At 40.5% G+C, this 15,566-nt stretch overlaps 1 protein-coding gene across 2 annotated transcripts; it reads left to right on the forward strand.

Moving 5' to 3' along the window:
* Positions 1–567: 567 nt before the first annotated feature.
* Positions 568–14,334, forward strand: bin2b (bridging integrator 2b). Of its 2 annotated transcripts, none has more exons than XM_034121833.1 (12): positions 568–959; positions 3,258–3,338; positions 4,694–4,748; positions 5,161–5,255; positions 7,288–7,383; positions 7,515–7,622; positions 8,399–8,484; positions 9,215–9,290; positions 9,387–9,469; positions 10,412–11,075; positions 13,562–13,654; positions 13,829–14,334. In XM_034121833.1, exons 1-12 carry the CDS (start codon positions 867–869, stop codon positions 13,934–13,936), a joined length of 1,638 nt encoding a protein of 545 aa, XP_033977724.1. In that variant the 5' UTR covers positions 568–866; the 3' UTR covers positions 13,937–14,334. The 2 variants fall into 2 exon arrangements, with proteins under 2 accessions (XP_033977724.1, XP_033977723.1); XM_034121832.1 differs by having other exon boundaries at positions 573–959; positions 10,409–11,075.
* Positions 14,335–15,566: the final 1,232 nt, after the last annotated feature.

Genomic DNA, 15,566 nt, shown 5'->3' on the forward strand with positions numbered 1-15,566 from the left:
AGAGAGATTTTATTTGTATTTCTTTAATGTTTTTGTTATTTGTATTATTTTGTACTCTGCCATATGTCTAATGTTGGGGAAAGTTCGGTTGTGTTTGTCTAATGTGATAAATGTGAAAAATCCATAAACACATACAAAAAAAAGATGCAAATATAATCAAAGTAAAAATGAATTTTAGCGGCAAGTAAAAATAAAACATTTTAAGCAGAAATTATATACAAATTCACAATAGGAAGGACATATATCACGAGAGTATTTACATAATACACAATATAAAGTCAATATTGAATGAATTGAGTACTCAATACAGTCTCACTAAGCTGCAGGAATATAAAGATATACTACGCACACATATTGGCATTAGATTAAATATATACAGTATGAAGAAATAAAAAGAAAATAGTGATTAAAAAAAGGTACAATATTTTCTTCAGACACACATTTACCTGCGGCTCGCCTGCTGACGTCACTTTGCAGACTCAGGTCCGCGTCATCAGCCGCAATCTGCTCACATACTCTGCAGGTGAGTGTCGTTGGATGACTTCCACCTTTACCGCACACACAGCCTGGAGGGGGGTGCCGTTTTGCAACACTTCTAAACGATGTTTTTCCAGCAGATCAGCAAGTCTCCTCAATAATTCCTCCGACAAGTTTCAACAAGAGTCTCCTCCTCCTCCTCCTCCATGATGCGGAGATGATGATGTAAAGAGCTTTATTCCTGGGGTTTGACACCGCCTGTTTTGTGTCTTGTTGCTCCACCTCCATCGCCTTGAATTAAAGCCGCATTTGAGGCTCCGTGAGGGCAGTTTCTCAAGAGGAAGCAGACGGGAGGCGGGTTGCTTGTGTTTAACGGAACATTTTAAAACATGGCAGAGAATAAAATGGGTCCGAACCTCCAGGCTGGAGCTGGGATCTTCGCCAAGCGGTTCCAGAAGTCTTTGAACCGAGCTCAGGAGAAGGTGAGCCATGGAAATCAAACTTTGTTAAACTTTCTTAGGGTGCGTTTAACCTAAGAACTGCACCCTAGAAGCACTGTCATGAGTTTGGTGAGATAACACAGACTTCTTCTAGCCTTTGCCCAGCTTCACCCTGTGGTAGTAACTCACTAAACACCCTATTTTTATGGTAAACAATTTTTTTTCAAGATGATTGATAGGAAATAGATTATTTTACATGTCTGAAAGGGGTGTATCTTCAAGTTTAAGATGTAAAACAAGCTGCTTCTTCATGGGAACATAGCTGTGTATAATTAAAATATACATAAGTGTACAAACACTTGACAATATTTGTATTAATTCATTTTTTAATTGTATTCGGAGACTCTTTTTGATGCACATAGTTCATATTTGTTTGTATCTTTTCCAGAATATTTTACTTACTTGTATCAGACATAAATAAAGACTGTGTATCTTCTAGTCTAAGATATAAAATAAGGCAAGCTGCTCCTTCAGAGGAAAGAAAGGTTGATTATAGCTATTGTTTACCCTAGAAATTGGCAAACGCTTCTCCAGAATACCTATTGTGCTTATGAACTACTGCTCTGTCGCAACTGTTGCTTTCACAATCTACTGTCCTGTCATGCAGCTCTGTAACAAGTCAAAACTCATAATGAAATGCTCCAGATGAGAGGATAACATCATGTCAAGCCTATTAGCTTAACCGGATTATAACGGAGTGTAAAAGTGTCATCAGGGAAAAGGAGAAGCAGGCAGGAAACCACATTCTTTTAGAGTTTTCTGAATGTTTAGAACTCTTATATCTGCAAGGTTGCTGATGCATTAATGAAAACATTAGTGTGGAGTTTCCCAGGCTGAGCATCGTATTGTTTTTCAGCTGTGTGCGGACACAAAAGCTGCCACTTCCTGTCTGTGCACTTCCTCTCGCTTGCTGAGCTCTTCTCTCTCAGTTTGTGGTCGACTTGTTTGATTTTCACTGCTCCACCTTAAAGTAGCAGCTACTCAAAGTGTGCATGGACTGCTGAAGTGGCAAGGTTGATTTCGGGGGCGTCCATTTCTCATAAATGGGAGGATAGACCTGATAATGAGAGCCTTTGTTGCAGATTTAACGTTAAAGGTCATGCAATGTAGCATTCAGGATTCTGTGGACTGTGAAGGACACTGTAACAATTAGCCATGTGTGTCAAGTTCAAGGCCAGGGTAGGAGTATGTGCTTGTGTATATGGAGCACTAATCTGTTATTAAAATCTGCTAAATCGGCTCGGCCTATTTTATCCCTGTTTATTCTGACAATGGTTACACTGTTGGACCAATAATCTGCTTTGGCATTTGTTTACTGCACCTTCTAATTGGCCGAAATGTACACTAATACTATAATATCTGCAATAAGCTGTTATGAACCCAATTATCTGCCCCACCAATTAAATAGCATGTCAACACTTAGGTATTGCACTCCTACAACACTCTCACTTATGAGGACCCTTGCTGCCTTTTTAGTGCAGTTCTTTCTTGACCAATCCTGGTGCCTACATTACCCACAATGCAATCGGATTGCAGAACGTTTGGCCAGAGATTTGGGTGGGTTGTCCTAGACGAAGAGCAGTCTACAGAGTTGTGTTCAGCGGATTTCATTCGGAAGGCACAGTTTCAATACAAAGTCAATGCAGAGACGTAAAATGGACAACACATTTGAGCCTTGTGACAAAAATGCATGTGATAATTCATCAGAATGAGTGGAAATGTGTTGGCTTTGAAGAATAATTACTGTGACACTCCCTCTGACGTCGCCAAGAGTCTGTAATGGAGGACACCCTTATTGTTGACGCTTGCGGAAACTTATTCCAAAGTCAATACTTTACAGACACAAGGATAGGGCCAGGAGGACACTCAGCAAAAGTGGTTATTTGGGTCTTGGTTGCTGTTGGCAATACATGTTGCTAAGGTATGTGGTGCCTCTTTCCTTTTCTGAAGGAGTACTACAACTGGCTGTCGAGGGTCAAAATGTGTAAGTTGCGAAATCCTCCAAAATGCTTTCCAAAGCCGTTTTCCAGGCAAAAAAAACAACTCTCTCAAGAAGTTTTGTTTTCAAACTTGAAGTCTTGAACCCCAATATAAACTGAGATCACTTGATGACATTTATCAGATCATGTGCAACTCACTCTTTCCCCATATGCAGTTGTGCTCCTGTAAACCAACATTGATGTGTAAAGCTGTTGGAGTTCCTCTTTAATAAGTCTCCCTCTAGTAATCATGAATGCTATGTCTCTGTGATGTGAAACTCACCGTGCCGTCCTCTCTCAGGTCCTTCAAAAACTGGGCAAAACCATGGAGACCAAGGACGAACAGTTCGAGGTGTGCGTTCAGAGCCTCAACAAACAACAGGTAACTTTATAACACAAGCAACAGGTCCCTCTCTCACTACTGGACTCACATATAGGTCTAGTACATTACTTGCTTTATTCCAACAGCTCATTTGATCCCCCTTACCAAACATTCCCGTTAAAATAGTGTTTTGTTTTTGCTGCCAGTTCACACAATCAGCTCAACCTTGACGACAGGAAACACTTAAAAAACACGCAGCTCTTTCTTTTGTTGTTGTTTTCCAGCATATATACAGCTTCTAATTTCTCCTCATGGCCATAAGCTTGTTTGCTTATGTTGGTAAACTTGTCATGGTTATAGAGTGGTGCAGGCATGAGTCCTTAAACCTGGAAAGGAGTTAGCATGTTAACATTTCTGGCTCTCTTGTGTTGAAGTAAAAAAAAAATTGAATGTGTTTTTGGTTACATGAATGATACAAGGTCTGAGGTTAACACAAGTTCACGAGATGTCCTACATCATAAAATATGTCACTAGATACCCCACTTGTGAATGTCATGAAAACCACTGTTGCTAACAAGCGACTAAATAAACAACTAAACGTCATCAAGCTGTCCTTAGCCGCCTTTAGCTTAGCGGTGAAGCCATTCAAACCATGGTGTAGTTTGTTTGCCTCGTTAGCTTTTTGCTAGTTTGTGGAGATTATCCTGCTGAGTAAAAAATTAAATGTAATGTTATAAACGTGTGTTTGCCAAAGACCTTATGTTCTGCAATTTTCCAAATATTCAAAGGGAAGATCCCCTTGCTTTTCGTTGAGGAAGCCTTTTGTGATGCTAATATCCAGGTCGGCCTACAGCAATACTTCATCACTGCACCACCTCATTACTATAATTTCCCCACAGGGATTAATAAAGATCCATCTCATCTTACTTACCAATGGTAATGACTGAAAAAGCACATAACTTAATGTCTCATTTCTACTTGTGCCACTGTTTTAGTATTCGTGATCCTCCTGTTACTCCCTTTTACTTCAGTTTGCCCTAAGGTTCACTTTTAGGTTCCTCAATGCTCATTTAGTGTTGAATGCAGCACTACTGTGGATATTGGAGGGAAACTGACAACAGGAAGGAAGTCTGCATGCTCACAAAACACGCTGCTTTCACTTCACCACCGCTATTGCCACATTTAAAAGTTGTGATTGATATTTAATTTAAACTCCACACTGTGGTAAAACAACCATATATTGAATGCAGCTTGGGGGCTAGAAAAAACATTCCTGTACACAAAAAGGTCCCGAAACACACTGATTTCAACACGAGGGTGAAGGAAATGACGAAGCATAAATGACTCGGATCTGCTGAAAAGATACCGTTACTAGGTGTCACCAAGTTTGACTAATTTGTTTTTCTGCTTTGTAGGGTGACGGCAACAGGCTGTTTAAAGATGTCAAAGCCTACCATGCAGCAGTGAAAGGTAATGAAAGCATTCACAGAACACAACACATTGCCAATGGAGTTGGTGAATAAAAGGGGAAGTGGATCTTTCTATTCTTGGACGCTGTGTCAACTTTCGCAATTCTGTGTGCGTTGCCATGTTCGAAAAGGACAAATAAAAGTCCTGCAGGGAAAATGGCAGATGCAGCTTTGTGGTTCATGTGGAAGAAACCGCGGTGTTTCTTTGGATGTCAGCTCTTGCTCCTGCATCGTCAGGAAACCAGTGTTTTTCTGACCTTCTCAGTGTGGGTGTAGCAGCAGAGCCACAAACCATAAAAACAATAGCCCCACAATGTATTGCACAGCTGATTCTGGCTGATAAGGTCCTTACTGTATGGAGTCTTGATTACATTTCTTTATTTTGTCCCACAATTCCCTCTTCCTCTCCACAGCCATGCATGAGACGTCCAAGCGTTTGTCCCAGACGCTGCGGGAGGTCTACGAGCCGGAGTGGAACGGAGTGGAGGACTTCGCTGTCATCACGGAGGTATGATCAGAGATGGCAAAAGTACACGCATCCTTTACTCAAGTAGAAGTACAGATACTCATGTTTAAAAATACTCTGGTAGAAGTACTGACTAAACTTCTTTACTCAAGTAAAAGTAAAGAAGTATTAGCTTTGAAATGTACTTAAGTAAAAAGTACCCATAACTAGCAGCTGTTTTAAAGAGTACCTGACCTCCCTTTATATTAATAGAACAATAATGTCATTGTTAGCTAATGAATGTTTCCATGCTGAACAACGGCAACATGACAACGTTTTCATTGGTCCCTCTTCTTTAGAGAAGACCAGGAAATGATGGATACACGGATCGTGTTCAAATCAATAGGCACGCAATGACTCTAAATAATAATGATCACGCCACCAAACACACATTCAAACTAAAGGAACCAGCCTGTTTGGAAAATGTGAGAAGTAGAAAGTACAGGTATTTGTGTTCAAAATGTAAGAAGTAGAAAGTACAGGTATTTGTGTTCAAAATGTAAGAAGTAAGTACAGTAAGGAAGTATTTGTACTCCACTACTTCCCATGTCTGGGTATGATGTGTTTGTTTGAACGGTAACATGAGGGTTGCTCCAGAAGGCCAGGGCATTGGATACAAAGGCTTTTACTTTAGCAGGTGGGTCTTGCATTCGGAAAAAGTGGTTTTACCAAGCAGTTTTTAAAGATTTTCAGTTTCCGTTAAAACCCCCCAATTTCCAACCCTAACTCTAACCCAATTCACCAGCAGGTTCATATGCAAGTACACATTTAAGTGGAAAGTGGAGTTTCTCTCTCCAAGCCATACTTCTCCATTTCAGCAGCCCTTGCACACAAAAACCTTTTATTTACTTGTATGACTTTCAACAGTTTTTTGTGGTTTTATAATTTGGGGTGACACAGCGGTATAAACAAAGGTTGCCTCTTATAGGTCAACACAAGTGAAACAAGAATTTCTAACCTGGCATCGTCCAAAGTTAACATTTCTGTTGTTGCAATGTATGCAAATCAGCAAGTATTTAGTAAGAGATTGCCTCATTTGCATATAAGAACATAACATTTAAAACACTTCCAATACAAAAAGAACCCCTAATGTAAGTAATCAACCTAGAAAATCCTCATATTGATGCATTTTTTTTTAATACAAATGTCAACCACATTCACCTGTAGCATCTCCCCTTACATCTTCAAACACATTGTGCAGCATATTCATATTCTTATTCTACGATGTCATGTATTCATTGAAAATCCTGCTTTTTTAAAATAAGACTATTGGCCAAAACCAAGTCGTTTTTATCTTTTAAAGACTTAGAAAGGGTTATCAACGCCTTTGTAACCTCGAGACTGGACTATTGTAACGCTCTGTATGTGGGTATGGACCAGGCCTCAAGCAAACGCTTACAGCTAGTCCAAAACGCGGCTGCACGTTTGCTGACTGGTCACAAAAAGCGCGACCACATCACCCCTATTCTGGCCTCATTACACTGGCTTCCAGTTCGGTTCAGAATTGATTTTAAAGTCCTTTTATTTGTTTTTAAAGCCCTAAATGGGCTGGCTCCGGCCTATATAGCTGAACTGCTCCAGCGCTACACCCCAGCCAGAGCTTTAAGGTCTGCTGACCAGCTGCTGCTGGTAGTGCCCAAGACCAGGCTAAAAACCCGAGGGCACCGAGCCTTCGCAGCAGCTGGCCCTAGGCTCTGGAACACTTTGCCCCTCCATGTGAGGTCGGCCCAGACCCTAGGGGTTTTTAAATCCACATTAAAAACACACTTCTTCTCTCTGGCTTTCTAATTAGAGCGGAGCATGACTCCTGACTTTTCCGTGTGTTCTATTCTTATTTTGTTTTTTAAGTTATATCTGTTGTAATTTATTGTCGTTTATTGTGTTTTGTAGTAATGTGTTTTTTATTACATGTACAGCACTTTGGCTCGACCAAAAATCGCTTTTAAATGTGCTTTATAAATAAAACCTGATTTGATTTGATTTGACTCTGGTTGCAGTCAAATTGATGTGATGTGATACCAACTGTGTCTCTTAGAGTGAAGACTTGCTGTGGAACGACTACGAAGAGAAGCTCAGTGACCAGATCGTCCGCACCATGGAGAACTATACCAGCCAGTTCCCAGAGGTCAAGGTAACCTGAGGCTTTTTACCTTTTACTCCAGTTCCTTGGGGCCTCTTAGAGAACATCTGTCTGATTTTAATGACACCCATGGAGATCATCTACCTTTTTATAACTAAAGAAACTCTTGTGTGTGTTTTTAGGAACGAGTAGCTAAACGCGGCAGAAAGCTGGTGGACTACGATTCAGCTCGTCACCACCTGGAGGCGCTGCAGAGTGCCAAGAAGAAGGATGAAGCCAAAATAACAAAGGTAGAATAAGCTAGTGATGGGAATTACGGCTCTTTGAAGGGAGCCGGATTTTATGGCTCCGTTCCTTTCCGAGAGCCGTTCAAAAGAGACAGGTTTTTTTTAAGGGGGCGGGGGTTAATAGGTTTATCTGCGAATTAATCACCAGGATAATGATCGACTGTATTGCCAGAAATCTACTTTTACTCACAGAAAATGTATAACTTGCTACATCTCTCAGCCAGCCAAACTACTACTCAAGCAGCATGCGTTATGCCATCATCTACGGCAAATGTGCATTCAGGAAAGCAAGTTCACGTAAAGGCGAGTGGATTTATGGCAGGCAGTGAACCAACGATAAAAAAAACGACTCTCACCAAGTACGACTCGGTTCCCTTCGTTCGTACCAAAGAGCCGTTCAAAAGAATCGGATCGTTCGTGAACGTCACATCACTAGAATAAGCATTATAGTCAATAAGTAGTGGCAGATAGTCAAAGTCAACTTTATTGTCAATCTTTCAGTTTGTGTGTACAGTGAGAGATATCGCAATGCTGTTTCCCACAATCCCGAATATAAAAATAAAAATATATATAAAAATATGTATATCCTATATATATATATATACACAATCAACAGACACATGTATATGCACACATTAAGACATAAATAAAAGCACAACAATCAATATATACAAAGTAACAGTCACTTCAATAACTTTGAGAAATGTGCATTAGTGCAAGATAGGATTAGTTTCGACTGTAAGTATTATAATTATGTTCTTTTGGATCCTCTTCAACAGGCGGATGAAGAGTTCAACAAAAGCCAGAATGTCTTTGAGGAGATAAACACCGAGCTGAGGGAGGAGCTGCCTGTCCTTTATCAGAGGTAAGGTTAACATGAACTCATAGATAACACTTAGGGGAATTTCGTGGAGGAGTTTAAGATCATTATCAAGTAAAGTTGGCATATCTGTGTGAGAATAATCAAGTTTACGTGCAAGTATCCTGTTCGGTATACCAGCCTAACAAGTTGTGTTGGGTAAACAATGGGAACATTACGTGTTTGCATAAGCAATTACAGTTGAAGCTCTCTGACGAAGTTTCTGCTTCACAAACATGTTGCCGTATATTTAAAGTGATGTGAGCAAAGAAACCATGATAGTGTTTGATCCTCCTTGCCTTTAAAGATTAGGATGTGCTACCCTTTTCCCTTTATTTTAAGACCTTTTTCTGGTGATGCAAAAACCTTCTTACGGCAAAAAGAGAAACCACTCTTCAGTCAGATCTAAATAGTTTTCTCTCTAATGAGCACTTTTTTCATCTGTTCTTAAGTCATAAGCAAATAGGAAAATACTTATTAATTCCAACATGAAATATTTATCACCAGAAGAAAATATATTTCAGTTTGCTCTCAGTCTTTCTCGACTTAAAGTCAAAGAGAAAACGTATGCGTTAGATATGTAAATGTGCAAATCAGGCCTGTAAGATTTACAACAAAATGTCTTCAAACACACATTTTAGAGAACGTGCATATGATATGACCATTTGATGTTTTACTCAGAAAGGAAATTAGATTGAAGTGAAAGATTAACTGAGAGCTATTTTTGTGTCTGTAGCCGGATAGGTTGCTATGTGACGGTGTTCCAAAATATATCCAACCTGAGAGACGTCTTCTACAAGGAAATGAGCGTGGTGAGAAAAGACATCATTTCCTCACTCTCATACTAGTGATGTCCTCTTGCATGTTTAAATGATATTGATGTTAGTGTGTTTTATGTCGTGTTGCAGCTGAACCATGAGCTGTACAATGTGATGAAGAAACTGGAGACTCAACACTCAGGGAAAGCTTTCATCATCAAGGGTCTGCACAGGTGAGGCTGGGGTTATTAAAGTGTTCCCAACAAGAATGTATTTACTGGTAAATAACTTGCATTCATAGTGCTGCCTTTCTGCTATTGTCTTTTCAAAATAATAGAGTACTGTAGCAATGTACAGGTAGATTTATAAAAGGCAGAATAGCTTTATTGTCATCATACAACATTTCGTAGGCGTCTCTCAATGCAGTCAAAGAAATGTGCACAATAAATAAAAGCAGTAGCAGCAATGAGAAGGCACTACTTAGATTAAATTGAATTAAATGTACATATTTACACTTTTCACAGACAACAAAATGTTAAATAATACTTGGTATTCATAGAAATGAATGCTAAAATTAACCTTGAATGCTTTTAAAGGGAACCTATTATGCAAAATCCACTTCTTCATGTCTCTTCTACATCAACATGTGTCCCCTCTGTGTAAAGAGACTCTGAAAGTTTCAGGAAAAAAGATTCTCTCACTTTTTGTCCTGATCCATTTATATAAAAACCTGTCTGAAAATGAGCTGATCAGATTTTGGCCACTTTATGATGTCATAACGATGTTTTGGCTTGTGTAACCATTAGCCAATCACCAACCAAGGTAACCCCCCCCCCCCCACCACCTTATCACCTGAATCTCCTCCTAGAGCACCTTTGAGTTCTTTGTAACCAAATCTCTCTCAGAGGGGCGTGGGGAGGGGCTCCTTATTTTCATCTAAAGTAACAGACAGAGAATCAGCACTTTGGAAACAGGGCTGAAACAGAGGGGATTATGGGATGCTGCAATGATCTGTTTGGTGTTTCAGCCAATCAGAGACATGTTCTGTATATATCTGAGACCTTTGATATATTGATGAAAAACAGTATAATAGGGGACCTTTTTAAATATGCTAAAATTAACCTTGAATGCTTAAAAAAAAAGTCCAACTATGTTTTATTTTCTTCAAATAGCAGTACAAGCAAGGCCAAGAAGAGGAAGTCTCTGGTTATCTCCAACCCCATCCCCTGCAACACAGCCTTCCCCACGGACCACGTCTCCCTCCATACAGCAGACGGAGAAAATGGAAAAGACACCGTCCAGGGATCGGAGGAAAACGCCGCCGAAAACTCGTCCAAAGACTCGTCGGACTCTGAGTTCAGCTCCACCGGCAGCAATTCTCCTCAGAGGCAGTCGGTGTGTGAGCAGGAGGGAACAGAGAGTCTGAATCAAGAGGAGGTGGAAGTGGAGGTGGAAGACGAACTCGCTGAAAACCAGTCCGATGACTCTGGGGTCGGGGTGCCGAAATCAGAGGCTGCAATTAAGGAAGTGTCTGAACCCTGTGATGCTGCAGAAAGTGAACTACAGGAGAAGGAGGAGGAGGAGGAGGATGAAGAGGATGAAGAGGAAGTGGAGGAGGAAGTGAGTGAGGCACCATCATCAAAAGAGGAGGGGAAACCCAAAGCTCCACCTGTTCCCACCCCTCGAGTCTCCTTCCACTGCACAGATAAACCTCCACTGTTACCCGCTAAGGAGCAGGAAGAGGAGACAGAGGAGGCTTCAGAGGCTTCAGACAACCAGGAGAAGGCTGACTCTGGAGAGGACTCCACTTCCCACAATCCACCTGGCTTCCTGTACGAGGTATATATCTTTTATTAATCAGAATCAGAAATATATATATATATATATATATATATATATATATATATAATTTTTGTGACACTTGTTCCATTTTAGATTGAATAAGATAACATATATTATATTAACAGAATATTTTAAATAATACGTCCAATAAAGATAAATAAAATAAAATGAATAAAATATTATATTAAATACTAGAAGTCACGAGTGCCTGACGCATTTAACCCTTATGCGTCACCACAGATATTTTTTGGCTTTCTTATTTAATATTATATTATTATTTTTATATTCTGTGTTAAGACATTTGGCATACATTTTGTATTTGTTTAATTTTTTTTATTATTACAGAATTTTTTTCCGAGTTTCATTTCAGCTCCTATAATAGGTCGTTGTTTAAATGTATGTAGCTATGTAAGATAAAGACTAAAATGTCCACATTAAAACCAGTTATTTGATCCCATGGCAGCATGAAATCACACATTTAATTTGATCAGGCTTTACATCTCGATCACTGCCTTTTTTTCAATTGTAGTTTTTACTATAATCTACCAGGTTCAGATATGTTGTCCTATGGTCCAATGCATGCTAAGTAAGGGATAATGTGCAGCGACGCGGTCATTATGGGCAAAAGAACACCGACAGGCTGATCAGGAGCCCGACGCGAAGCGGAGGGATCTAGATCTGCCTGAAGGTGTTCTTTTGCCCATAATGACCAAGTCGCTGCACATTATCCCGCTTATTACATGGCCACATTCTCAACAGAGTAATGATATGACTCCCACTATTAATTGAAATGCTTTTATGGATTTAGAAAATGATTTTATTGATTTAAAAAATAGTTGTATGTATTGATTTAAATTGACATGCATCCGCTAAGGAAAATAGTCCGTTGTTACCGTTTGAAAAAAAAAACGTAGCAACGCAACGGCAGGAAGGCGGAGCTTTTTGATTACAGATTTGAAAACATCGTTGCTTGCTTTAAAATTAGCACAATTCATTATGTCAAACCTTGGAAAGTATCTAGATATCCCTGCCCTAATGCCAAAGTAACTGACAACTGAATATGTGTCGCCGTTTGATGTCTGTCTGGACCGCTGCGTAAAAAGGAGGGTTTCTGGCCGTTACTTCTCCGCTGTTTTCTTGTCGCTCTTGTCTTGTCAGTTAGGCCAAACTGTATACAGTTCAATCGACCGGACTTGTTTGTGCAGATGTGAGCGTCCTTAACAACGGTCAATAAATCCTTGACAGCGGTCTGTCTGTTCTGGATTAACAACGTGTCACGTGTTCTGAATTGGCCAATCAGAATCGAGTATTCAACTAAACCATGTAATAATCTTAGATATCTCCAAACAGGGGCGGCGCCAGGGGGTAGCTTGGAGTTGCTACAGCAACTCCAACAATTGGCCTAGCAACGGCTTAGCAACCCCATTGTTTTGTTATAAAAATGTATCTATATATATTTATACACATTCTCGCGAGATCTATCAGTTAAAGCGCAAACTGTTACTTGGCTAATGTTGTTATAATTCTCAGTATGTGAACACAGATCGAAAATGGAAAGATTTCTCACAAGTCAGCGTAAACGGCTGCGATCTCTCTCGCTGTGTGTGTGTGTGTGTGTGTGTGTGTGTGTGTGTGTGTGTGTGTGTGTGTGTGTGTGTGTGTGTGTGTGTGTGTGTGTGTGTGTGTGTGTGTGTGTGTGTGTGTGTGTGTGTGTGTGTGTGTGTGTGTGTGTGTGTGTGTGTGTGTGTGTGTGTGTGTGTGTGTGTGTGTGTGTGTGTGTGTGTGTGTGTGTGTGTGTGTGTGTGTGTGTGTGTGTGTGTGTGTGTGTGTGTGTGTGTGTGTGTGTGTGTGTGTGTGTGTGTGTGTGTGTGTGTGTGTGTGTGTGTGTGTGTGTGTGTGTGTGTGTGTGTGTGTGTGTGTGTGTGTGTGTGTGTGTGTGTGTGTGTGTGTGTGTGTGTGTGTGTGTGTGTGTGTGTGTGTGTGTGTGTGGTTCAAATTCTGCTTTTACAAACTTATTTTGGTTGTGCTTACCTTGCAAAGTAATGTTATAAGTGTCAAAGGAATGTTTTAATGATAATATTGTAGCGTGTCCAAGTTAATAGTTATTTCAGTTATCAGATGTGCAGTTTAGTACATTTGTAAAGTTATTTAGGCAATGTTGTTGGTGGGAGTTAGGGAGAGACCGCCCCTTCCAGGTGTGTGTGTGCGTTTTCCGGTGTGTGTGTGTAGGGAGTACGAGACGGTAGGAGTTGTGTTCGAGTGTGGGGAAAAGTCATAATGAGTGTTATACTATTGATTGGCTCTGTAAGGCGTGGCTGTGGCCGTCAATACCATAAAATAAAGAGAACGTTTTCGACATTGAAGGCTCGTGATCTTGAATAGCGGTGAAAAAATCCTGGCGCCGCCCATGTCTCCAAACCTAGAAAACGTTTGTAATTTTTATTTAGTTAAACTAACCTGTTTTACTACCTGTTTCTCACCAGAGGGTGGCGCTAGAGAGCCATGCAGCGTCTGAGGACGGCGCGCTGCAGTTTGAACAGGGTGACGTCATCCTGGTGCTCGATGACACTCAACAGGTTGGTGGGCTTTTGTCAAGATCACTTTTTGTGGAAGATAGAAGATTGCACAAAACAGGAAATCACACCAAATTAAATCCTCACACTGATCAGAGGGCGTACTTGTTTCTTTAACTGTTTCATGTGTTGATATATATATATGTGTGTGTGTGTGTGTGTGTGTGTGTGTTGCAGGAGGGTCTGCTGAGGGGGATCAGGGAGGAAAGCTGGAAGCAGAACCGAGATCTTAAACACTCTGGGATCTTCTCGGAAAAACTCCTCCAGCCTGAGAAGGAGGAGTGAGGCCACCGTCTTTCCTCTGTTACACTTTCTCCTTTTGTTACGTCAAGCAGTGACACACACACACACACACACAGACACACACACACACACACACACACACACACACAGACACAGACACACAGACACACACAGAGAGAGTGATCCCATATGTTGTGTATGTGAGCTGTAAAAACAGATGGCCTCACATGATGCGATGTTGCAACTCGTGGAAGAAAAAACAAAAATGAGCTTCAGAACATTTCCTAAGACCTTGGATTGTTAAATGTTACAGTATTTTACTCTTATTGTATTTTTAAAAGTCTTTCTGTGAAACACTGTGAAACAAAAATATGTCTTTTTTTTATACCAATGCTGTGATCTTGTGTAAAATGTCCAATAAAGTTCTAGATTAAAGGGAAGTGTGTCAGTCTGTTTTAAATCATGCAGATTTGAATTCAGCAAGGTTCTGCTTTGGGTCCTATATTTAGCTGATTTTCGGATATTTAAAAAGCAGATATAATAATGTGCATTTTGTGTTAACAATTAAATTGTCGCTGGAGATAATATCTCAGTCTGAGCTTGAGAAAGATCACAATGATTCACCACCAAGGAATGTGAAATATTGTCAGGATCTGGAAACTAGCACACAGCGACTGATTCACTACGAAGAGTTTACAGGAGAAAAGTCTGTCTTTTATGAAACTAACGAGTGGCGGCTCACTTTAAGGTGATACGGTTCTAGTGTGTGGAAATGAGAACCTGAAGTGTGTCACTTTGTACGCATCAGCAGAATATGTCCTAATTCAGGTTCAAACTCATTTACACACTAACCTAAAGTCACATAAACACAACACACAGAAAACAACTCGATCAAGGATTAGCTCATGTAAATAACAATCAAGGAAGTAAAACAAAAAAGATAACGGTAGAGAGTAAAACTCTAACACAGAAAAGACCTGTCTATGCTGCCCCAAAACGCCTCGTTGGAGATTTCTCATTTTCCATTGTTTACTTCCTGGGTACTCTGACGTGGGGATACCCAGAGGCCACACCCTCTGCCAGCCTTTCACGAAACAAAGCTTCCCAAACCTTTCAGCGATTCATGCCGGATATGTACAGCGTAGGGCACTGAAGAACGATGCTTTTCCTACTTTGTTTGGACCAGATGGAGATTCGGGTACACAACCTGTAAGTATTCATTGTTGTTTGTGTATTTATGATGTTTAAAACAAACAAGGTATCTACCACGACTGTTTAAATGGGTAAACGTTTTTCGGACTACTACGTTGGGATCGCGGAGAAATGCTCTCCGCAGACCCATGCTCACAGCGTTATAAACCTTTTTCTTACTCAATATCAAGCCACACTTATTGTTTTTACTTCGGCTGTGAGTGTTTGTGTGTGCTCAGGATGAGTTTCGCTTGTTCTCGCTGTATCGCCGACACGGAAGCCTGTCTGCTGCTCGCAGCAACGAGTCTCTCAACGTCCCGACCAATCAGAGCACACTGGGCTCACAGGGAGGGGGGGGGGCAGGAGCTCCAACAAGCCGTTTAGGACAGAGAGTGAATACACATACTATACAGAGATGCTGTATGAGAAACCAATGTGAGTTTGGAAAATTGAACAATATAAATCTATTCTAGTAGACCTC

The sequence above is a fragment of the Trematomus bernacchii genome, unplaced genomic scaffold (assembly GCF_902827165.1).
Source record: "Trematomus bernacchii unplaced genomic scaffold, fTreBer1.1, whole genome shotgun sequence".
NCBI lineage: Eukaryota > Metazoa > Chordata > Actinopteri > Perciformes > Nototheniidae > Trematomus > Trematomus bernacchii.

What these genes read in the sequence shown, in the direction of transcription:
- bin2b (XM_034121832.1), top strand. Translation starts at nt 867, where the DNA reads ATGGCAGAGAATAAAATGGGTCCGAACCTCCAGGCTGGAGCTGGGATC. An exon ending in AGAGCCTCAACAAACAACAG is followed by an intron (nt 3,339 to 4,693) that starts GTAACTTTATAA and finishes TCTGCTTTGTAG; the next exon opens with GGTGACGGCAACAGGCTGTT. An exon ending in TGCTCGATGACACTCAACAG is followed by an intron (nt 13,655 to 13,828) that starts GTTGGTGGGCTT and finishes TGTGTGTTGCAG; the next exon opens with GAGGGTCTGCTGAGGGGGAT.